Source organism: Lynx rufus, unplaced genomic scaffold (assembly GCF_022079265.1).
Source record: "Lynx rufus isolate CCGP_SWC_20201006 ecotype Redwood Valley unplaced genomic scaffold, mLynRuf1.p SCAF_5, whole genome shotgun sequence".
Taxonomy (NCBI): Eukaryota; Metazoa; Chordata; class Mammalia; order Carnivora; family Felidae; genus Lynx; species Lynx rufus.
Window position 1 is genome coordinate 133,016,553 of NW_025814867.1, and position 26,195 is coordinate 133,042,747.

Sequence of the window (26,195 nt, forward strand, 5' to 3'; positions counted from 1 at the left end):
TATAGGGCTTTGTAGATACCCAGGGCTATAGATCACTCAGAGCTGACCTACAGCTTTGGTGTAGGTGACAGTTTGGGGGACCTGGGGGTGGGGGGCAGTCACTAAGAAGGATGTGAAGGCAGTTTGTTCCAAGAATCTCCACTGTCTTTCTTGCAGAGCAGTAACTCTACTTTCATACGTTACAATTTATGTTCTTAGAGGACTTTTTGTTTTGAAAGGCTCTCCTAAAATAAAACAAAATCAAGTCAAATAAAGGCTAAAGGACTCTTGAAGTCCCCTTTAGCACTACATATTTAGTGGTTTCCTATGATATTTATGTATCTCACATGCTGGTTCACTTTGTTCTCTGAGATGAGACCAGTCTGTGTCAATCTGGGACAGAAATTCCCTCCACACTTTGATGAAAAGCAAGGTAGCCCTGCAGGATGTGAACTTTCTGTTTGCTAGTGCTTTGTTCACACAGGTATGAAGATGAAAAGAAATGGAAGAAGCAAAGGAAATGTGGTTTTACATGTCACTAGCTCAACTCCGCCTACATTTTCTTTTCTGTTAAGGGAAACTCCCCGATCTTTCTTTCGGAAGGGCTTCAGCAGTGCACAAGGGCCCCACATTTTTTCTGGTGCTTTTCTGAGAGGCAGTGTGGCAGCAACTTAGCAGGGGGCCCAGATGCTGGATTTTCTAGTTTCAGAGCTATCTGATGAGGACAGAAAGGAACAAGTTCCCCACAGTGAGACAGCCAGAAACTTATTTACCCAGTTAATTGTGGGGAGCACCCAGGACTAAGCAAATTTGTTTCAAGGATGTTGGCTTTGGGGTGATGGTGGTTAAGATTTAGTGGTATCTCTCTGGAGAATTATTTGTGTGGTAGAGGTAGGAGAGAGCAAAGATAATAAGAGATGTACAAACAATCAATATTCTAAAACCTTCAATAATTTATCTAAAATTATTGGGTAGTGATTTTACTAGGGTTAATCATCTACATAAGCTTGTGGTTTTAATTTTTACCAAATAAGGACTCAAAATTTAAGAAATAAACACAAATAAAAACCTACCGTCTACTATTACTATCACTTTATGAAAGAAAGAACAATTTTCCACTCCCATAATAGGAAAGATATAATCTCAGAATAAAGGTGAGATGTATTGATGGAATTATGTTCTACTACACAGATTACCATACTGCTTTACATTTTCATTTTCCATGCCCAGGTGGAAATGTCCAAGCCAGTTATTAGGGGCTGAGCTGTAGATGACCCAACTTCTGACTGTGTGACGGAATCATCCCATTGTTACTCCTAAGAGAAATACTTTTCCTTGATAAAAAAAAAAAAAAAAATGTGGGACAGTAATAAGGTGTCAAGACTTAGTCTTTTTTTTCTTTCTACAGACAATACATAGACAACTGTATAGCTGTTTATGAGCCAGGTTGATTCTGCTATCTTTTCTCTTCTGTCACAGAGGATCATACAACTATCTTGCTGTAAAAGCACCTCACAGTTTCTTCTTAAATGAAACCACACTTCCTTTATATTCTTTTCAGCTCAGTTCTGCTGTTCATGCCGGGGCTAGGGAGATTTTCCATTGCAGGCTTCTTAAAATTCATGATCCTTTTAGCATATGAGCTGGCAGTTCCCCTGAAGATCACCGAGTTCAATGCCACCCTTTACAGATGAGAACACAGAGCGTAAGAGAGTTAGAGTGGCGCCCAGCAGTGACAGAAGAGGGTCAGAACCTAAGTTCTCGAATGTCAGTTTAGCAATGCCTTCCTCATTACAACTTCCTCTTCTGCCTTTACCGCTTTCCATTCAGTTGCCTCTTTTTCCCTAGAAGAGCCCTTCTCCTTCACGTTGCCTTTTCTTGGCTTTGAAGTTGCAGATCTGAAACCGTGTTTAGCTAGGCCTTGGCTTTCCTCCACACTCTGTATCCGTACTAGCTTCTTCTAAAGTGCTTTTTATCTAGGGTAGATACTTCCCACTTCTATGCTGAAGCTTGACACCAACCGACCTAGACAACAGAGTCTTAATCCACTCTTCAAACAAAAATAATTGCTTGAAAATGATTGCTTAAGTCAAAGCTACAGAGTTCATTTTTTCTGCTACACACTATTTGCAGTAACTTTTCAAATTTCTCATTTCCCCCCACGTTTGGAATTTTATCTAGTGGGTAGGGTTTTTGTGAATTTTGTTTTTGAGTCACAATGTTATCTGAGTTTCAGATTCTATTTTCAGCAGTGCTTTCAGCTGAGTTTACAATTGCAAAAATATTCCTACTCTGTATGTATTTACAGCAACAAAATCTGAATGCAAATTGAGAAATTCAATCAATGGCGAGTCATAGACCCCAGTTTCCACCTTTTCTAAACAGTCTGGCAACCTTGCCTCCGGTAGCCAGGATCTCTCTCACGCCTGAGACAGCAGCTATTTAGCACTTCACCATTTCTCCTGAGCCTCTGACCCCATCATCTTTTTCTTTTCTCTCAGAGAAAATAGAATTGGCCACATAGGGGCTTTTTCAACTTACTCTTCAATGAATCTCCCTCGAACACGTGCATCTGCAGTTTTGTCTTCTCTCTGATGTGAAAGCCTGAGATGATCCTAAACTTCTTCAAAGACAACCTGTTCTAGATATGCTAGCCTGTTCTGCCTCTTCAGTACTCTACTCCTTTGATTATGGCTACTTCTCCATCTGTAGCCTTTCCACTAATCTGTCCTCTTAGTATTTACTCATGATAAAGTACTTCTCAACTTAAAAAGCACAACCACATTCTGACTTCACCTTCATTTATCGTTAAAATTCTTAGAGATCACACCCCAGTTCCACTATGCTACCGCTTTACCCACACTTCAATTCATCGTGCTCTACTTTTTTCTCCCATAGGTCCATTAAAACACTTCTTATTGAATTTTTGGTTGCTAAATCCGATGGACACTTTTCAGTCCTTATTGACTTAAACTTGCTGTGTAATCCTTTTCAGTTGACCAGTAAAACCTTATTGGCTTTTGTATCCTTTGGACCCAAAGCCTACGGGGCGTGTTAGAATTCCTGGCACATAAAAGTCTCAGTTTGATGACAAAATTTAAATGGAAAATAGGCAGGAGCCAAGTGGTGAAGGCTTTTAATGCTGAGCTCTGAGGATTCGTTTTGATTACACGAGCAATGGTAATCTAGAAAAGACTGCGCAGGGAAGTAGTAGTATTACATCTTGTGGGAAGTAAACTCTGGGGCAGTTGATGGTTTAGAGCAGTGGTTTGCAAAGTGCTCTGTAGACCAGCAGCATCAGCATCACCTGGGAGTTTGTTCGACAAAAATTCATAGGTCCCACCCCTGACCTATTGATTCAGAAGCACTGGAGGTGCAGCCGCGTGATGTTATGTTCCATGAAACTCAGAACCAGCATTTTGGAGAATATTGAAATAGAGACAGAACGAATGTGAGTTATCAAAGTCCTGAAATAGTCATGAAGGTGTGAAAAGTGGGATACGAGGAGAGGTGTATTCAATCACTGGATGAATGCCTTAGGCATTGTTTTGGTAACTGATTTACCTCTAGAGGGCATGCAATCCTAGTGTTGCCTATGAAGTCTCATTCACTCATTCATTCTATAGATGCTTACTGGGCTAAAGGTCATTTAGTATTTCCAGGGAGAACACAGGCAAAGCCCTGAGCTAAAATTATGACCAACACTCTTTCTATTAGATCACCTCTTCCAAGATCCTGGTAGATACAAACCGTAAGCACTTTCAGTAATCAGTGGAGGGCAGTGAGAAGTTCTCCAAAGTCACCCCAAGTGCGAACAATGAAAATGTTTAATTGGAAAAGACACCCACATTACCAAAAGGTTTACTTTCTCTTCAAAATTTTCCCATCAGATTCAGCTAACCCAGCAGGCAGACATTGTGGTCCTGAAGGCTTTCAGTTCACTTTTAGAAATGAATGTTGTTAAGATTTCAGAGCAGAAGAACATTGGACATGGACCCAGTGCATGAAGTGAGTAACTGAGTTCTCAGTTGCAAACCAGAGAAAGCAACCACTTCACTTAGGCTGAAAAGGAACTTATTCAATGGGCAGAGATCACGCAAAAGGCTTGGAAACCAGAAGGAACAAAATGTACAAGATTCATGACCAGATTTACACAGAGCAATGGCTACTCAACACCAGATGCCAGGAGCTTACCTGTTGCCCCCACTGGATACTGGATGTAGGATGTTTGTCCTCTTGAGGGACATTGCTGCTCTCAACATGGACCTTTCCTACCCAGTTTCTTTGCTTTGCCAGTCAGAGTGGGGTGTCCCAGATGTAAGAGAGGTTGGGATTAAGTTTTTGCTTCTAGAAGTCAAGGTGGTTTGTGCCATTTGAACACTGGAATGGAATTCAAACGGAGCACGAATGAGAGAGAGAGAGAGATCCATTGATATAAACTTATGAGTCATGTGTAATTTAAGATAGTAATGATCTAAGACATGATCTAGATCAGATACCAAAAATGAAACCTTTTACTAATACTCAGAATCCAATATATAAATGATATAGAAAGGATATTATTCTGATTGCTGCTCTCCCTCTGTTCTGTCCAACACATGCACACCTACTTGCTAGGCTCTAAATTACCTGCAAAGAATTCCAGGCCCTATCATGACATTTAAAGATGACGGAGAACAAATTTTATTAGTTTTAAAATTCCCAAGAAGGCTTGGCAACTGGGCAGGAACAAAGGTTGGGAAGGGGCACTAAGCTTGCATTCTACCAACTATTTGCTCTAGCTTGGTGAATTCAGGCTTAGAAAAGTTAAGTGATGAATTTCCCTTAACATCACAAAGTAGTTAAAGCTAAAACAAGACAGCAATTTCACTTGTGGTCTCGTGCTCTTTCCAGTATTTTCTCCAAAACAGACTCCATTGATCTTCACTTGCCTCTTCTGGAAAACAAAGTGGTCTGACTTAGACTGTTAGACATTGAAAAGACCTTCAAGGATGATTACTATTCTCTTAGCAACCTGTTAAATGTTTCAGTTCTCAAACATCCCTTGTTTTGTATTCTGCCTCTGATCTTTTTTGTACAACTGTCCTTGTTTCCTAGTTTTAAATTACCACAAAAGCAGGGGCGCCTGGGTGACTCAGTCAGTTGGGTGTCTGACTTTGGCTCGGGTCATGATCTCACACTCTGTGAATTCAAGCCATGCATCGGGCTCTGTCCTGACGGCTCAGAGCCTGGAGCCTGTTTCAGATTCTGTGTCTCCCTCTCTCTCTGCCTCTCCCCTACTCACGCTCTGTCTCTCTCTCTCTCCTTCAAGAATAAACATTAAAATAAAAAAATTTAAAAATAAATAAGTTATCGCAAAAGCATATACATTACTTTAAAAATCATTTGTGTGGAAAAATTGTAATTTGTGAATATTTGGATTAATAATGCTAACCACAATTAATGACCTTGAATACTTTAATTTCTATTTTAATATTATTTTAAAAGCCAATTTAAAAATATTCACAACAGCTTTATTCATATTAATCCCATACTGGAAACAATTAAAATGTCCATTACAGGTGATGGATAAACAATTTACAATACATTCATACAATAATAGAATATTGGTCAGAAGAAAAAAAAAGAGGGCACAAATTAGTGATCTTTTTGTTAATATGGAAGAAATTTCAAAGCATCCGGTTGCATGAAAAAAGCCAAAGGCAAATGAGTACAGTACATCCTATGTAACATTTATGTAAAGTCCTAATATAGCCAAATGCAAATTACAGTGATGGAAGTCAGAACAGTGGAGGGGAAATGGGGAGTTAAGACGACTGGAAAGGGTCACAAAGGTTGATGGTTACACAGTTGTGTACCTTTGCTAAAACTCAAATACCACTCTTAAAACCTGTGTATTTATTGTATGCAAAGTACACTCCAATTTAAAAAGTTGCACAGACACCCAGTAAGCCACAAGAATCTTATTTCCTGTTTCTGGGCTCTTGATACAGAGGGAATATTAACTCTCAAAGAGATTCTCACAAAAAATTAAGATAAATTGCTAGAAGATGATTGTTAAGTATAGACTCCCTAAGCCTGCAAAACAAAACGCTTCATATAGGTCATCCATTTAAGGAAAGAAAAAGAAAGTACACTTAAAAATATCCACTGGGTGGCTCAGTCGGTTAAACCTGACTCTTGATTTTGGCCTAGGTCATGATCTCATGGTTCGATTCATGGGGGATAGAGCCCCGCATTGGGCTCTGCACTGACAGCACGGAGCCTGCTTGGGATTTGCTCTCTCTCTTTCTCTCTCTGCCCCTCCCCTGTTTGCACTCTCTGTCTCTCTCAAAATAAATAAGTATTAAAAAAAAAATCCACTGAAGCTAACAGATAACAAAATATTTATTTTATTGTTGTAAAATTAAAAATAGACAAGCATATGCAGTTACAGTTCCAAAGCAGAACAATACAAATATATAAATTATTGCAGTTTTAAAAGAAAAAATAGCCAGTAATGTCTGAAACCCTCTTAAAACCAACTTGTTTTTTGCCAGTAGTTGCATTTTCTTTTCCCAAAGACCCTAGCACAATTTTGTAAAATAAATTTCTAACAGCAAAGAGAGGTAAGTTCAATGATCGTAGTATATGCTACTTTAAAACAAGGTTAACACACACATACGGACTATAAAAGTAGGGATGGCAGTATTTAAACAGAAGACACTACTGAATACTTTGTAAAGTGCCTCTTTTGGAGGCAGCAGACGGAAATAAACATTCTACACAAGTTTGAAAAAAGAAACACACATTTGCTAAAATTCCCTTTGCTGTGTGTGCAGCTGAGGAAAGTTCAACTAACAATTTAGGGGGGTGGGGAATACTCATCTTCATGATTTTTTTGTTTTACTTTGGTAAGCTTAAAATTGTGTACTAATTCAGTATTACTAAAATGCATTCGTAGGCTGGACTCTTTTTAAACCAAAAGAATAGGGAAAAGTAGGTTACAAGCTAGGTGCTAAAAAAAATCTAATGCTAGAGACTTGCTATGATTGGTTCATAGCAAGATGACCAAGTTGCGTAATGCGTTAGACTAAATTCTATAATAAGGGCAATTAGGAAGGGATGAAGTGAATGGAAATACTGAGATGTAGGACAGACCCTCGTTATTCCACAGTACTAAAGCCCTCCTCCAAGGTACCTTTCCTTGTGCTGGAGCTCTATTACCTTATTATTCTGGTAAATAACCTCTTTCCCATGCTACCACCACAAAACTTAACATGGCAAGAATAACCTTTTGAAGATTTTATCTCTCACTGATTCTCACCACAAATTTCCTCCATAATTATTCCCACCAACCTGAAGTTAATAACACAATTAAAATTAAAATTAAATTAAAAAAATTGTAGAGTACTAAACTTTTTATTAAGTACTTAAAAATACTCAGATATCTTACTTCAGTATAAGCAATATCTGTCAGTAAATCAGAAAAAAAGAAACACTATTAGACCTTTACACTGTCCCATTTGAAAACTTTTATGTCACAATTTTATGGTCACCAACTGAACCTCCTTCTAAGCGATACAAATAATTTATTCTTTAATAGTTCTTACTTAAATTTAGAGCGTATACATTTTAAATTGAATTTTATAACATTAATACAAAACAAAGTAAAAGCAAAACTGGTAAACATTAACACAAATAGATCCTCAAAAATTAATTAAAAAAATCCTAGCAAAAACTGACAAGTCTCAACAGTGTAAATGCCAAGGTAAAAAATATCTAAACGAGAAAAGAAAGCACTTTAAACCATTTTCAGTGTTAAACAATGTGGTCAGATGAAAACCCCAGGAAATCTCAAGATGCCTGTCAAGACGCCAATAAAATATATTTTGATTATATTTTTGAAATCACTTCCCAACATGAACTTATTATTTTAAAAATAATTCTCAAGTGTATGTAAAAATGGGCACTTTGTGGTGAATTGCGCATAAATTTGAAAAACTAAGAACATTTCTTTGCTCCAACATTTAAGAACTACATAATGGAATGAAACACTATTTTGCTGTCTGTATCACCTAAGTGATGTCCTAAGTGCATACCTTTTTTTTCTTAAAAAAAAAAAAAGGAAAGACTAATTTGGATATTAAATGTTAGGGTCAAAGGGTGATAACCTCAAATTAAAATAGATTTTTACCTTAATTAAAAGTCTGAACAAATTTGAAAACTTTAATCTCTAATGTGAACAATCTCGTGTGGTCAAAATCACTTTGGACTTCAAGTTGATTTTTAAAACTCCATCCAATTTGTCTAAAATTATGAAATCTAACATGAAAAAAACATTAGTTTTATTTCACTCCCCTTAATAATATAAGCTCTGGAAATGTTAGATTGGCGGTCTTCTCCCTTTTGCCATTTTTGAAACTGATGGTATATATGAGATTTTCTTCTAAACTTCCTCAAAAAGTACTAACAACTGTACAGAAGAATAGCCAAGGATGGTAACAATATTTGTAGTATTTCATATTCTCTCAGAACTCAACTCTGTCCCTTCTCCTCCTTTTAGCATATACAGTAACTACATCTTCATTCAATCAAGAAAACTAACAAAGGAATCAAAGTTTACCAAATGGTTGGATAAACTATTGTGCAAAGTCCTTCAAGAAAAATTCTTTCACTACAGTATTCATTCAAATAAAGTACTAATATGAGTACCAGCACCGCAGATTGTTTACAGCACCTTTCCTTTGAAGAGCTTAGGTAGAAATATCTAAATGAAATAAATCAGAATCCTCAGTTAAGACCTTACTTAGTACATGCACAATCCCACCCAATTGTTCCAAACTCATTAGTAAAGCTACATATTTGCCAAAAACAAAGCAAACACTTTTCTTTGGATTAACACTGTTGCATTTAGGACTGCACCATATGGCTCATCCTCTGGAAATAGGCTACTACTGATATCAAATGCAACACATCCCAAACTTTTATGACTGTCCCTAAGTGATCTAAATAGAAGCACAAATGTGTGCAAGCACACTGGCTGGAAACATTCTTGATGAATTATGCCAAAAAAGAGTAAAGTCAAATTAAAAAAATGTGACCTAACAACTAAGCACTTACTAAGGTATTTACTGGCATCATCAGGAAATGTCTTTATTTAACTTGTAAATTTATAAAGATTTTGATATTGCACACGTTCAGTTTAAAGCTTATCAAAACTAAGGCAATGTATCCCCACACTCCTTGGATTTCAAATTCATTTTGGATGCCTCGAAAAACTGAGAGAAATTCAAAGTATTTTTCAAAAGCTCCCTCTGAAAAGCAGTTATGTCAGACTTAAAAGAAAACAAAATGAAATCAATTGAGATATCAATTAATACTCTCAGGCAAATTTAACACGTTAGTATTACAAAAAATTGTTTTCTACTAGATGAGGCATTTCTTTGCTTAGTCAAATACTGTTTGTGTTCAGACTAAACTGACCCAAGCCAGAGCAGGCTGCCAAATTTAAAATAGAAGTCATTCATATCTTTATGCATGAAGCCGCCAAGTTAATGGGCTTTTCTGTAGATTCTTTCAAGCAAAGATTTTACCTCATAAATATATTCTAAGCACCAACACAAAACAGAATTTAGAGCCCATTTTAATTCTGTATTGGTTATAGCTTTTACTATATAACACATTGTTATAAAACTTACCTAGCTGTCTGAGACGACATACTAGTTCAGAATTCTTTGGAAACATCACAGGCAACTTACAAGAATATCCTTTTAAAATGGGCTTATTTTTTTGAATTAGAGTTTTGTTTTCCTGTGTCAAGCAGTCTTCTCTTTGTCTTTAAGTTCTAAAGTTTAGAAAAACACCTCATAATGCTTTTTTCAGGTCAGTAATATTGACAAGAGAATTTGGACAGTTTAAGGATTCTTGAACCTATATCTGAAGTAGCACAAAGAAGAATTTTTAAGTTTTTTTTTTTTAAGATAGGACAACAATTTCGCAGCATATTCAATTTGACAGATGTTACACTGGACTTGGAAGTGAGGCGTGACTTACTCTGTCCAAATTCTAACACATCAAAGTCATTAGAATGGAAGTAATAATGAAATACAACAGGCTTTTACTTTTATAGAGACAAGCTGACATATGAAAACTAGATTAGCATTTTCTTTCTGAACAAACTCAGAACTGCTTTTGTTAGAAAAAAATAATGTACTTTTTTTCTTGGATATTTGCTTTAAAAAGTTATTAATTCCTCTTTCCTAAGAGTTATTAGAAGTCAAAACAATTCAACTAGATAGATTTCTACTTCAAAATACATTTATCTTTGGAAAACAATAGTAAAAAGAGTATATTAAGAGAATAAAATGCAGTGATCTGAAATATGAGTGAACGTATTCACACAGGAAAAGTGTAAATATAATATACAGAGGCATTCAAATACACATTTATAAAGAGAATGGAAAGGTACCTAAAATAGCATTTATATATATAAAACTTTCATATTAAAATATTGCTCATAATAAATAAGAGGTGTATTATGAATTCCATTTCCCTCTTAAAAGTAGTCTTTAGTAGTTCAGACTAATCTAAGGAGTTTAATTTTCTATTGTTTTGACAGGTGAATTGCATTAAAATGTTTAATCAAGTCACACTGTAACAGTAGTCACATGTGGTAAGTTAGGGAGGGCCATTTAGTAATAATGGGAAGGAAGATTCCCAAAATGAACCAAAATGATTAATCCTAGAAGACTAGAGTGTAACGATCTGCTTTATTTGACAAAGATGTTAAATACTGCCTTCAGCTTTCCAAATTTAAGGACCATAAAAAAATGGGACCAATAACTTTCTTCAACTTCTTTAAAGTTATCATGCCTGGCAGACCAGTACATGGTAGGGGCATGAGGGCCAAGGAAAGAAATGTTAAGTCTGGTTTAGTTGTTTATGGGTAGGTGTGACTTTGTTCCTGTTCGCCCCACTTGCAGACATGGTAACTTGGAATAGTTCTTGAGGAGCTGTTCGATGGCAACGTGGCGGACGTGGAGCTCTGAGGCCAAAGAATCTTTTTCTTGCACTTGGTGTGTTAACTCTTCAAAAACTTCTGTAAAGATTTAAAAGGTGGATAAATATATAAATAGGTTCATTTATGACTTATGGGACAGGAAGTGACCATTAATACTCAGGTCTGGAAATACCTCTTAAGAGGTTTTGGATTCAGACTACCTACATTTTTGAATTCTTGTTCCTACACTTTTGTAAGTCTCAGGCAAGTGACTAAAACTACACGCTTTAATTTCCTCTTATGTATAATCTTGGTATCAATACTAAGCAATTCACAGGGCTACTGTGAGGATTAAATGAGGTCATATTATAAAGTACATTCCACAGAATAAGCACTTGATAAACAGAAGTTGCTATTACTATTATTATTGTTACTATTTTATTATTCTCAGCTGATGTGTGATTAAGACCACTGGCCATGGAGTTAAGGCAGGGGTTATATAATCCTTAATCTGTTACTAACTGAACGCACGATCTTTGTAAGCAACTTAATGTCTCTGAAGTGTAATTTCCTCACCAAAATGAAAATCAGTTGTTTAAAAAAAAAAAGGGAACAGGGGAATATCAACATTAACTGTTGTTAGTGTTAGCGTTGTATTTGATGATGTTTAAAGAATTACTAGCTATTGTTGTTTTTTTTTTAGGTGTGATAATGAGGTTGTGATTACCTTTAAAAGAAATTATCTTTTAGAGAAAATCCTGGAGTATTTGTGGACAAAACAATTTGTCTGGGATCTGTGTCAAATAATCCATGCTGGGCATGGGGTGAAAGGAATGGGTATGAGCAGAGATGAGGGGAAATTAGCTATGCTTTTGATAATAGTTGAAGCTGGTGAAGATGGGTCAAGGGGTTCACTAAACTATTCTCACCACTTTTGTGTTTGACATTGTTTATAATTTAAAAAAACTCCACAAAACAGGGCTAATACAACTTTAAGGAACTGTTAGGAAGCACACTCATACAGTGTCTGGCATAATAATATGCTAAGAAGAGATATGGGTTTAGTTGTCTCCATTTTTACTTAAAAAAGAAAAACTTATTTCCCCTTTATTTCATAAAGAAGTCGTTTTCTTAATCTTTTGCTCTGGAAGTTCCAATGGGTTCTAATCCCCTTTCCGAATTTAAATGCAGATAAAGTTAAGAATGTCCTGTCATGAGGGATTTTCTGTATCAAAATTTTCACATGCATAAAACATTGACACTGAGTCTTTACCCTGTATTTCCTGTCGGAGCTTTGCATTCAGTTGCTTTACCTCACCAAGAGTCATCGAATTCACTGAAACATGAAAATATGTGAATTATTACTACAGTAACCTGGAAAAATAAATTGTCTACATCACTAATACAATATTCTATTTAAAAAAATATTCACTTAACTGCCATTATAGTATTCACCCGTCCTCCAGGATTTATTCATTAACTCCTACAGTGTGGAGGATATTTTCAAATTCTAACTACAGCTCACAGCAAGAAACATATTTTACATCACTTCCAGTACACCTCCACCTGAATCAAAAGTTTTGCCAAAGAATACTTGGTAAACTGCTAGAAGCCACTACTCATCAAGCTGATTATGCTTAAGCACTACATAGTTTATGATCCACAGTTGGGAAAACACTAAAGTACTGTGGAAATAGTCTGAAAAACTGATCTATCTTGTTATATAACCTTAGATAACTCATGTGTAGAATTTAGAAGTTGCATTAAAGATACACCAATGTCCCTTCTAGTTCTAAAATCACTTGACTTAAAGTCAATTAGAATTATCTCAGTTTCTGTGAGTTTTTGTGGAAATAAATGAAAACTGAACGGGTCACTTTTCCCAATTTTAAAATAAGTGCACACATTACCTTTGTCCTTTAGTGAAATGTCAGCTTTTTGCTTTTGAAATGCCACCCCCAGTAGATTAATCTTGTAGCGATGAGCAACGCGACAATGTATGTTAGCCAATGGTTGAAGATGTACTTCTAAACTACATGAACTTCAAACTTCCAATTGTTTGTCAATTCCATTTAGTTTAATACATTTAATTTATTAAATTTATTTATTTTAAATTTATTAAAAAAGATGATGGGACTGAATTCAAATGCTTTAGGACATACTAAGTAGTATTTGAGAGAACTGATGGAGAATTTAAGACACCTCATTTTTGCTAGGGTGAACCTGTCATTTAAATACTCTATAAAATCCATAATTCTAGAACAAAATTCTTGACATATCACATATGTAAAAATGTAAAAAAAAGAAAAGCCAACAAAACTGCAACCTTTACTTTTCTCCCCATTTTACTTACATTCCTCTCTGCTGTAATGTGGATGCTGGGCCTGGACGTTAGCATCTGGATCAGAGATTATTTCTTCTTTTTTCTGTGCCTGGTTGTGACTATGAGGCCACAATACACTACTGTGGCATAAAGTGGCACCTGAATCTTGCAACACCGCAAGCTCAAAGTCTGTATTTTCCCGCTGCTCCAATATTCTTTGTGAACAGTTTGAGAGGCCGCCTGCGCTTGCATCTATCCACTTTGCAGAATACTTTGGTACTTGAGAGTCAAACTGTGGGAGTAACTTTTTATCTGGCTTATGCCTGCAACTTAACAGGTGATGCTGGGTATTTTTAGAACATTCAGAATCTGAATCCATATCCTTATTTTGTGCATACTGTACAATCCAGTTTATCTTCTTACTCAAAAGAGTTTTAACTTCTTCGTAAGTACTTTTTGAAAGTTTAGATCGGGGACAATCCTGGTTTGCAATCAAATGGTATTTTTCAAAGCAGTCTTTATGGCCCCTTAATGATCTGGTGTGCAAGAGATTAGATTTTGGTACTCCTATAGAGAAAAAAAAAAAAAACAAAAGACAACATTTTGTTTTTTTAAAAGCTGCGATAAGAGTATATACAGATCTTAGTAAAACATGGATCTCAGTCATCAGGTTTATAAATTAGAGGAAAGATGCTAAAGAATATGGGTGTTAATAACATAAAATATGGTCTAATAATTTCTGCTTCAGTTTAACTATATAGTTCAGTAATATTAAATTCTTATGAATAATAAAGCCTTTCCAAGGACTTGATTCATTTTAAACCTTGCTCCAGAGGGAGGTTATTGCATATAATATAAAAAAGTAGTACCAAACTAGCAATTTACATTTACAAAATGTTGGCCTTTATAGTGTAGTGCTTTCTTTGCTAATCCTCCTGAAGTACACACTTGCAAAAATTTCTACTTTAAGGCTCAGTAAGAGAAATGCTTGACAATTTTTTTCTAACAAAAACATAAGTTGATCATGTTCTTAAATTATAGTTATATTTTACTGAGGAAAGGTATACCAGAACCAAAAAAATACACATTAATAAAAGCCTCACAAAGTCAATGAAGTGGGTTTTCTGTCTGTCTATCTATCTATCTTGATTCTATCTAGTAGGCCTCATGCCCAGCATGGAGCCCAATTCAGGGCTTGAACTCATGACCCTGAGATCAAGACCTGAGCTGAGATCAAGAGTTGGACACTTAGGGTTGCCTGGGTGGCTCATTCGGTTAAGCATCTGACTTGATTTCAGCTCAGGTCATGATCTCATGGTTTGTGAGTTTGAGCCCTGCATTAGGCTCTCTACTCTCAGCACAGAGCCTGCTTCGGATCCTCTGTCTCCCCGTCTCTACCCCTCCCCGCTTGCTCGCGCACTCTCTCTCTCTCTCAAATAAATAAGCTTAAAAAAAAAGAAAGAGCTGGACATTTAACTGACTGAGCCACCCACGTGCCCCTAGATTTATTTTTTTAACAAAATGAAAGCATCTAAAATGTTTTCACATTTGTTTAGCTTTCTAAAACTTTATCAAGATAATTTTATCCTCTAGAAGAAATGCATTACACACAATTTTCACATAGCGATAGATTCTATCTGCTCCAATAACCAGTATAATTCTTCAACAAATCTTCATGATATCCTATAAATAGTAGAAATGCTCTTATCACATTTTTCTATGTCCTAACTTTTTAGTAAGCTTAAGTATGCTATTTCAATTGTTTTTTAAAATACAGATCATAGAACACATTTTCAAAGACATAATACATTTCATAATACAGAATACCTTATTACATTTTTATAAACTCAAGCCATATTATTAAAGTCAAACAGCAGTATGTTTATACTGAAAGTGAATAAGGGATGTGGAGCTGAAAATTAATGCCTGCCAGAATTAACCAGTCTAAATCTGCTTAGCTTTGAAAACAGGGTAAGTGGAGTGCCACTCAGGTGGCAGGTTAAAAAAAAAAAAAAAAGTTTTAGCTGACTTATCAGAAAAAATTAAACCCTGCACTCATCCTTTGTTTTAAAAATTGAAGTTGTAACAATTTTATTAACTGAACTGCAAACTTTGGCTAGTAGTAAGATAATGAAGTATTTGCACTTTAATGGTATTAAATCAGGTATAAAACAGCGTGTAAGTATTAATTTGTTCTAAAATGATGTAACATCAGCCAATAGTGGGACCTGCTGAGTTTGCCAAAACCACTGCTAAATGGGCTATCCGTTGGCTCACAAGTGAGCTATGGGGAGTACACCTCCTGAACAATGATCATGTAAGCATGTGGGAACAGCTGCTCTCACGAAGCAAACTCAAATATCTCAGCGTTGTCTTCCACCAAGTACAAAAACAGACCTGAAATGGAATTTCATACACATTTTATTTATCCCTTTGCTACTTATACTGCAGTTGTGTGTGTATGTTTTGTTTGTTTGTTTGTTTGTTTTTTAACCAGTTACTGTCTGATTAGGTCAAATTTCCAGCAAAATTAAGATACTTAAGTGCAAATCTTCAAAGCTCTATTTGATAACATGAGCGTACACCTTCAAGACTGGGTAAATTAACACGAAAAGGAAGTTCACAAATCTTATTAGAATGAAAATATTAAAAGTTTTGTTATTATATATGTTTAAGGCCATAAACAAGACAAAAAAGTAGCTAGTACAAAAGTACAGCCCAAATAAATAGCTCCACTCTGCTGTTTGATTCTAATACTTACTGCACTGGATAAACAGCAGGTAGGCAGAGAACCTGAACTTGCTTACTTTACTAACTCGGGAAGATTTTTCAAGAGCTGCCTTACACTGCAACCTCCCTTCAGTCTCACTGCCAACAGATGGCTAACCAATCTCCAACGGTCAACTGTCTTCACAGACCACTGCCACAGCTCTAAGCCATGATTTAGTTGAATCTATTAAACATAGCAAATTTTAAGTTTCACTGGTCTCTATGAAAAGAAATTCTTTAGCATATAAAAAAAGGGTTTAAATTATGCTGCAGAAGTTAATTTTTGCTGTTAAACCTTGTGGGCTTCTGGTATTTATTTAGAAACGTCAAAAACTGTACTGATAAAAGATACAAAATTGTATGAAACAATGAATTTCCTGATGTGTCCAGAGCTTCAACAGCAGGTTAATAGATGTCTATTTGAAGGATAACGTGGACTTTTAAAGTTAAAGATTTTTCTTTTCCAATGTTCCTTCTTAGTTATTTGTGCAACATAACTTTTCTTCAAAAATATTTTAATTTTTAAGTTTATTTTTATTTTGATGGGGCGGGCAGAGAGAGAGAGAGAGAGAGAGGTGGAGGGGCAGAGAGAGAAGGTGGGAGAGAATTTTAATTTTTAAGTTTATTTTTATTTTGATGGGGCGGGCAGAGAGAGAGAGAGAGAGAGAGAGAGAGAGAGGTGGAGGGGCAGAGAGAGAAGGTGGGAGAGAATCCCAAGCAGGCTCTGCACTGTCAGCACAGAGCCCTATGTGGGGCTTGAACCCATGAACCATGGGATCATGGCCTGAACCAAAATCGAGAGTTGCTTAACTGACTGAGCCACCCATGTGCCCCAAAATAATTTTTCTTTTAGTTTTTACTTAAATACCCAAATTAATGCTAGGAACCTGGATAAAAACATGATTACATGCATATAAATAATCTTTTGAGATGAAAAAGCAAATCAGAGAACAATATTCAATTTACTGTACAAATACACAAATGTAACATAAATTTCTTTCAGATATTCAGGAGTAAAAGTCACCTGTAAATGACATGAGGGGCTCCTAGGTGGCTCAGTTGGTTAAGCGTCTGACTTCAGCTCAGGACATGATCTCATGATTCGTTGAGTTTGAACCCTGCATTGGGCTCTCTGCTGCTAGCACAGAACCTGCTTTGGATCCTCTGTCCCCTCTCTCTCTCTGCCCCTCCCCTGCTCACGCTCTCTCTCAAAAATGAATAAACAGGGGCGCCTGGGTGGCGCAGTCGGTTAAGCGTCCGACATCAGCCAGGTCACGATCTCGCGGTCTGTGAGTTCGAGCCCCGCGTCGGGCTCTGGGCTGATGGCTCGGAGCCTGGAGCCTGTTTCCGATTCTGTGTCTCCCTCTCTCTCTGCCCCTCCCCCATTCATGCTCTGTCTCTCTCTATCCCAAAAATAAATAAAAAACGTTGAAAAAAAAATTAAAAAAAAAATGAATAAACATTTTACAAAAGAAAAATAAAACACATGAAAAAAAGTGTCATGGGCAAGAAAGAGTTCTGAGTATAGGGAACGTTTATACTTAGATGGCCCATAGGCTTCCTGGACGAAATGCTTCTTCCTCTTCTAAGTGCCCAAACCTTAAACCTGATTCTCTTCCTGAGTCTGGCACCACCAACTGCTCAAGAAACCTAGGTGTCCTCCTTGACAGCTCCTCCCCTCACCTATCCCAAATGTTTTGCTGTCCATTTTAAAGGGTTCTTTTCCCCATAAAATCTAGCGGTACAACATCCCAAAATCCTGCTTCACCCGATCACCCCTCTCACTGAACTGTCTGGGTCATTACCATCTCCTGTCTGGTTCTTACTCCAACACGTCTGGGTTAGCTGAGAACACCAGATTTCACAAATGCCTCTTCACTGGCCTTTATCTCCGACTATGAGTAAGTTCTGTGGGAAAGGGCACATGCCTGGCACATGGGGAGTACTCAAGAAAAAGCAGTTAAATGAATAAAGGAAAATTTAAATTATATTAAAACCAAATAAAACAAACTTATTAGCGATTGTCATTCAAGGTCTACTACAATGAACTTTTGCCCATCCTGGGCAAGGGAAGCAGGATATGCAGTTTTGCCAGGCTACTCAGAAGTTAACTGAAGAAAGCCATCTTCAGTGGAATTACTCCTATGTTTAGTTTAATGGGCCACTAGTCTGAAGAACTGATGAGTGGCACTGATATACAGATGGCAATCTTGTGGCATCGTTCAATCTGCCAGGCAAAACCATGAACGTCTACTCAACTGTATTAATTTTAACAGAAATTTACATGTAGAGAATATAAAAGGCTGTTTTACGTGAACTGTACCTCATTAATACCTTTAATTTCTTTAAGCTCACTAAGTTTTAAAGTTCAATTTGAAAATGTTTGTTTTATAAACATGGTTTAAAATATCCCATGCAGTAGCACAGGAAACAAAACATTCAAAAAGTATAATATACTGATTACTTCATATACTTGAACAAATTACCTTTTAATCTAGAAAAGAATGTGAGTAGCCCACTTAATTTGTATCAGCAATATACGTGCCATTTGATAAACTCTTGAAGTGATTTTGTTTTCTTCACTTCATCAGTTCGAATTATTATAAAAGAAACAACTATTGCTATTATCAGAGATCCCAGTGAGTTTCCCTACTGACTTTTCAATTTTAATTGCATTTACAAGTGTAAACAGCTCTGAGCACCAATTTGTTTCCTTAGCAGCTTTTGAAAAGGAATGAATCTAAATGCAATTAAATGAGTTGATATTTTTGAAGAGCTGAGTTACAAGGAGTTTCCAAACCAGTTCAACAAAAACTGCGCTACAACTTCCTCACTAATAAAAATGTTGAAGGCCAACGTAATTGACATCCTAACTATTATGAAAACTTCTTTAAATCATACTTCAAAAAGGTCCATGTAATTTTTTTTTTTTTTGTCATGAAGTCATTTTTATTAGTGAACCAAGACCTTAATTGGCAACCATGACTGCTTTTTTTTAAGTACTAGCTGCTCTGGAGAGAGGCCATTTAGAATCACATAGGCAGTATATTTCTGTATGAACGGGGGTATTTTAAAAAGTTAAGCTGTTCCTATTCAATAGTTTTTTCTTTTTTATCTTTTCCCACTTTCATCTCTGATTTTGTTATACCATTCTCACATACTTTGAAAACCCTCCCACTAACCCATCTGGCATGCTATCCCCATTTCTATTCTTTAAGTCCCTCTTTAAGATCAATTTACTTTTAAGAAAACTTGGTTAAACCCACAGAAGAGCAAAGTCACTCAAATATAGACTTTTCTGTCTACCTGCCACGGTTGCCCTTTTAAAATAAGGATATTTCCATGCTTATATTTAATCTGCCTATCGTAGCAACATATCTCTTTTTCCCTAGTAAGATGAGACTCTTAAGTGGCACTAAAAAATAGGAACAAAACCCAAACGCTTAGCAAGTTGTATTACATGTCCCATTATCCTTGGATTAAAAAAAAATTTTTTTTTAATGTTTATTTTTGGGAGAGAGAGAGAGACAGAGCATGATCATGCAGGGGAGGGGCAGAGAGAGAGGGAGACACAGAATCCAAAGCAGCCTCCTGGCTCTGAGTTGCCAACAATGAGCTCAATGTGGGGCTCAAACTCATCAACTGTGAGATCATGACCTGAGCAGTAGTCGGATGCTTAACCGACTGAGCCACGCAGGCACCCCATCCTTGGATTTCACCTCCAGCCTCTTGAAGACCTTATTTGGGATTTGGTGGTAATGAGGTAAACAAAGCAATCTTTTCTTGATGGCTCACCAGTTGGTCCTGTCAAACAGCACTGTTTCTCAGTGGACTACACTGATGCCACATGGCTTTCTACTTTACACATCCCTGAATCCCGTCATCTGACTTACTCCAATCCTGCCTTACTGGACTCCGTCCATTAGAGTTCATTTTGAATTTGATTACATAACTTCATTTCCTAAAGGAATGGCTTCATATAATTTGGTGCTCCTTAGGCAGAGCAAACAGAACACAACCAGTCGTTGGATGTAAAGCTGTGAATACACACGTTAGCACATCAGTAGGAGACTGGACAGCTCTAAGAGAGCAAGCTCTTCAAGTTTTACTTCAAACATAAAACAGAATTAGACAACTGGCAGTGTTGGTATTCCAAACTGTGGGTTTGTGTGTTCTTTCTTAATATTTAAATAAGGCAAGGAAATTTTAGTTATAAATTTAAGTTCCAGGCTGTTAACATGCTGTGAAGAAATTTGAAACATTTTGCCTTCAAACATGACCAACATTTGTGCAACAATTCGTGTGGTATTGCTTCAGAATCTTTTCTATGCAAGCTCACATTTTGCCCAGTTTAAAGAGTTTTCCAAGAGTTAAGATGTTTTTCTTTTTATGATGATCTTATCTTAGTTGCTAAGAAAGGGTTGTACAAGTACCTGCATGTTTATGTGCTGTTCATATTAAAGTAATCTTGAGCTTCTTTAAAGTGTTAATTGTAAAAATGGGAGGAGAGCTAAACTTTGTTGTGCTAAGATAAGAAAGCCTAAAAGGATTAAGATGTTACTTTGGGAGGATCCGATCCCATTTCTGATAAAAGGAATAGAGGAAAAGCTCTGTAAATAGACGTAGCACACCCACATCCATACTGCAGACAAGTTTTGTTTAGCCTACAAGTGTATTAAAAGAAGAAAAAAATTATATCTACTTATAGTTTTCAGTTTCTTGGTTTCTCTTAAAAGCCAAATCTGAAGATCTGGCAGCAACTGGCTAGTAGTGAGAAGCAGCTGCCATCTGAAAATAGGGCAAGTTCTCTTTAATCCAAAACAGTCCTTATCATTTCCTTCCTGAGTGTGCAGGGTACCTATGACCCAGCAGGCTCTGCGGCCAGGCTGCCAACTAGTGACACGTGTGCTATATACCAAGACTGTGCAGTGATACAGATCTGAATTGCTTTGGTGCAAAAACTGCTTGTCCCAATGATGCTTTGACACCTAACTTGACCAGGCTATTTTGCATCTGATGAGCAAGCAGGAACAGGCAAGCTAGGATTCAACAAGAGTTATTACCACTGTATCTATTGCCCATCACAGCCACTCAGTGGGAGGATGCTCAGATTGTCTATCCTGCCATGGGGCTAAACGTGAGAAATTAGACCAAAGGCAGGAAGGCAAAGATACATAGTTGGAGCACCCACTTCCTTTCCACACCCATAATAGGCCAGGCTTCTATTTTTATTGGATGCCCAAGTGCTTTAGTGACTACTATGCTAACAGTGTCCTATTCCCTCCCACCCCATGCCTTTAGCTAACTCAGGAGCCACTGAAGAGTATGTCATATTGAAGTACTGAACATACTGTTAAAAAGTAATAGGTAATTGCTTATCTCTGCATTTAGCAGATGGAATTGCTGGCAACCACAGTAAGCCAATATACAGATGGGTTCAGCAACCTGCTTTTCTACATTTTGAGAACCAATGCCCTAACGGAAGATATATCAACAGGTGGTCTTTAGACAGCAGACTGCAGTTTAGAGATGTTTATTCCATTCTCAAGTTACTGTATGTGCTAGGAGAAGGATTAAGCCGTTAAACAGCTTAATCCAGTAAATGAATTATAAGGGCAAATTCCAGTAAGCAATGAGTTCTGAGAGACAATGTTAAAAGATAAACCTCAATCTCTAACAATGAAGGAACTGAGGTCTGGTAATGAAAGGAGATCTATAAACTGCAAATGACTTGTCAAAAAGAAAACCTCTCGGTGAATTTTACTTTTTCACTTTAACAGTTGGAAAACTGGGGAAACACACCTACATAACAACTGTTTATTACTAACGGTACAAAAAATAAGTCCACATTCAATTCTATTCCCTAATTTAGCTACCTGTTTTTTTTGTTGTTGTTTGAGAGAGAGCATACACACAGGCAGAGGAGAGGGGCAGGGGAGAGAGAGAGAGGGAAAGAGAGACAGAGAGAGAGAGAGAGAATCTGAATCCCAACATGGGCTTCTATCTGATGACCCTGGGATCATGACCTGAGTCAAAACCCAAAGTCGGATGCTCAACTGACTGAACCACCCAAGCACTCCTAGCTACCTGTTTTTTAACTAGCAATGTCCAACAGAACATTCTGTGATGATGGACATGGTCTATAACTGTTATCCAATAGTAGCCACTGCCACATGCAGTTATTAAGCATTTGAATGTAGCTGGCATGACCAAGAACTAAAATTTTAACCTTATCTAATTTTAATTAAGGTTAATAACCATACTGTGGTAGGGCTACCAAATTGGACAGGGCAGTCTGTCTGGAAGTAATTAAGCAAAAGTGTACTTGGAACGAGAACATGGATAGAAGCTGTCCATGTTCTTACTAATGGTTTAATATGGGCTACTAAGCTTACAGCAGCATACAATATAAAAGGCTAAATTTGTTTGTCTAGTACATTAAAATATGTCAAATTTAGACTGTAATTTTTTGGTGGTACAAAAAACATTATACTATAAAAAGTTTTAAGTCAATAATCCAACTGACTCAAGTAAACATCTACTTGTTTCATTTTCCCCAAAAGAGCTCTGAGTATACTGACATTAAAAAATTGTTTTTGTGCATGAAGCTCTATAAAAGACTCCCAAAAAGTTACTCAAATCAGGGGTGCCTGGGTGGCTCAGTCAGTTAAGCGTCCAACTCTTGATTTCAGCTCAGGTCATGATCTCATGGTTCATGGGATCAAGCCTCACACTGGGCTCTGTGCTGACAGCATGGAGTCTGCTTGGGATTCTCTCTCTTTCTTTCTCTCTCTCTTTCTCTCCCCCCCCCCCCACACACTCTCCCCAGCTTGTGCTCTCTCTCTCTCAAAATAAATAAACTTAAGAAAAAAGTTACTCTAATTAACTGTAGTATGATTGAGCTGTTTTATATGTGGCACAAAGAGACACTAATTTGCAGAAAAAAAAAAAATTCCAACATTTCTAAAGATACATAAAGTTAAAATGATACATGTTACTTAAACAAAAGAGACTGTAAAAAAAAAGAAATCCACTTTTATAGTAACACCAGATAAACAGGGAAAATCATAATGACAAAGTAAAATTATAGGTTCCAAAGCAAGAAATGTTATAGACATATGAATTCTTTGCCCTTTATCTCCTGAAACCTTGTCTGCCCAGTAAAGGTTATGAATGATTTATTTTCTTACAAATGAGGAAAAAAAAAATGAAAAGCTGTCCTACAGCTATTTTAAAACCTCAGTTTTGCATTTCAACTTTTTGCATAAATTTGAATCATGGTTCCTGAAACTCTAGTTGCCTATTCCTTAAATAGATGCTAAATGGTAGCATCTAATAGGGATATATTAGCTAGTGAATTTGAAAACATGTATAAGTCACTTACTACTATAGGTAGTAAATGGTAAAAATTCAGGCTGATGGAAAACAATCATTACAATTCACTAACCATTTGATAAGAAAAACTAACATTAAAAAAAATAATTGATAAATCATATTGCATGATGCTAAACATAGAAATATTATGACTGTTATAATTGCATCATAGTAATTCTAGAGTAGAAAGAACTAAACAAAGGGGTTGGTGAACTGACATAAAATAAAATTTTCCCATGATGAAAGAAATAGTTTTTTTTGTTTTTTTTTTTTAACTGGAAGATTACATGGTCCTAATTCAGCAGTAATGGAAGCCATTGAAACAAATGATAGGACTACAAATTGGGACAGGACTCTGATCTAAAAGTCTACCTCTGGGAATTTAAACTACAATGAAATGGGAATTTAATCAGACATGCATAAAAAATGTACATATAACAATGTTTTAGTACTGGTAAACTGCAAACAAGCTAAACATTTAGCAATGGGATAGTGGTTTTAAATGAATTAGGGTACAATGGACTGCAACCTTAAAAAAAGTAGAAAATTTTACCTAGCATGAAAAAGATATTCCTAATATATTAAATGAAAAGGCTGATTACTAAATGCTATATATAGCTTGATTTCATTTTTAAACACAATTTACTACATATGTGTGCATGCACATACACATACATAGTCTACTACAGAAAAAAATTCAGAAGAACACACCAAAAATATCAAGAGATTGTTGGTAGATGAGTGGCATTATGAATCTTAATATTCTTATTATTTCCTATATTTTGATTTTTCTGTAATAGGCATTATTTGCTTTTTCAGTGAAAAACATTTTTAAAAATGTCTAGGAATAAATACATTTTGGTTTGGGAAAGAACACTGCATTCCTTAGTCTAAGACAAATTATGCTTTTAGTATTGGACTGTATGTTCCATTGAACTAAGTGAAAGAAAAAAGATGGAGATACTGATAATGATAAAAGACACACATACCTAAGATTCTTAATTTTTTCAAGACTGTGAGAATTTTCTTAGGCGAACAATGTATCTAGCAAGGAAAAGTATTTTCCTTCAAATGAAAGCAGTTCCTCTTCTCCAAAGAAAAATCATAACCATGTTATCGTTTTATCTGGCAATCCTCGGTGATGACCCAAGGACCCAAAGAGAGTAAGGGAAAAAGACACTGATAAGTGAAGACAGTTCATACTGTTGATTAAAAAAACAAAGAATGTATGGTGAAAGGATTTGCTGAGCAGCTGCTACAAAACAGAAATGAAAGCTAGAGCAGAAAAACCTAATGAAACCAAATCACAGAAAGGTAAAATCAGGTAAATTCAAACCTCCTCAATGTACAATAGAACATTAAATTATTTTTGTCAATGGAGAAGATGTTCAATATACAAGCAGTATTTCATCTTTTCAGATCCTTCTAATATTTGAATTTAAATACTAACATTTGTTTCATATACTATATTTACCACAAGGCTCCTCTATACTCATCATTTGATGTGACCCTCACACTGCTCCTGAACACAGGCGTTGATGTTGTTTATCATCGCCTTTATTTAATACATGTACTCTAAAAGTTGAGCAGTTGCATACTAGGAGGAAGGAGAAGGAAATGGCATTTAAGACAGAGGAAACTTAGAAAGACATGGAAGTGAGAAAGAAATGGAGGGAATGAACCAGAGTGAGAAAGACAGAGATAGAGTTGGCACACAGACTGGCTTGTAGAGTGCCTTTGGAAGAGTAATGAAAGATGAAGGTGGCCAGTTGAACAGACATAACCCAGTCATGACATGTTTTATGTGTTGTGTTAGGAAGCTAATAATCTGAGTAAAATAGCAAGGAGTCAATGGATAGTTAGTTCTATGACAGTGAATGGCATGATCAGATCTTTAAAGTAAAAGACCTTTCTGTTGATACTGAGAAAGAACTGGAGAGGTAGGGTAGCGGTGGGGATAAAAAGATTAAATCTATAAAGCTAATTAAGTAGTCTTGGAGTAATATTGGTAAAGAGGAAAAAGGGCCTGGACAAAAGTATAGCAGTGGGAATGAAAAGTAGGAAACAAATGGGAGAGAATCAATAGGACTCAGGGACAGAGTGCAAAGAGAGGGCAGGTGGAAGCCGTCGGGTAACAGACAGGACCTGCTGCTAGGCCATAGGCCAACTTGCCTTTATATATTGGAAAGTCATCCCTACCAGGGTACACAGCTTGAACAGCAGAGCCTAGATCAGATTCTGGGCTACATTATCATTGTACCTACACAACTCTACATGGAAAGTCCTGAAGAACCAGGAACCATTCATTCACTAATGGCAGTTTTTCAAAGTTTGGTCCTGAGGTCATTTGCAGAATAGTTAGCTGGGACTCTTGTTAAAATGCAAATTTCAAGATCAACTCTAGACCTATGAAATCAAAATCTCTGCATGTGGATCCCAGAGTTCCATTTGAACCAAAGATGAATGAAATATAAAATGCATGTGTATATGGAAATAGAGATCCATTTAGTTCTGAGAAACTTAAATTCAAGACAGGTACAAAATATTCAAATGGAAGGCACAAAATATTCAAGACAGTTGAATATACAGGTCTGGCACTCAGAAGAAAGATTTGGTTTGGCCTGGCAATGTGTCTGTGGTATAGTACAGAGGTATAGCTAAAGACATGTCAATGAAAGAAGTAGATGAGTGCAATAAGAGAAGGACAGAATTCAATGAAACACTAGTATTTTAGGGACTTGTACCTGGCAATGAACCCGAGAAGACAGA

General features: G+C 36.5%; 1 protein-coding gene across 6 annotated transcripts in view; it reads right to left on the reverse strand.

The window, feature by feature from the left end:
- Positions 1-1,056: 1,056 nt before the first annotated feature.
- Positions 1,057-26,195, reverse strand: part of CUNH21orf91 (chromosome unknown C21orf91 homolog) — a 38,476-nt gene continuing 13,337 nt past the window's right edge. For 2 of the 6 annotated variants that reach the window (XM_047100380.1, XM_047100382.1), the window contains exons 3-7: positions 13,314-13,850; positions 12,234-12,296; positions 9,660-11,059; positions 4,174-4,359; positions 1,057-1,661 (exon numbers count right to left, since the gene is read on the reverse strand). In XM_047100380.1, the coding sequence (XP_046956336.1) occupies positions 10,893-11,059; positions 12,234-12,296; positions 13,314-13,850 (767 nt within the window). In that variant the 3' untranslated portion in view covers positions 1,057-1,661; positions 4,174-4,359; positions 9,660-10,892. Of the gene's footprint in view, positions 1,662-4,173; positions 4,360-6,348; positions 11,060-12,233; positions 12,297-13,313; positions 13,851-26,195 lie in introns of those variants that run through there. The other 4 variants (XM_047100383.1, XM_047100384.1, XM_047100381.1 and 1 more) reach the window with 4 other exon arrangements.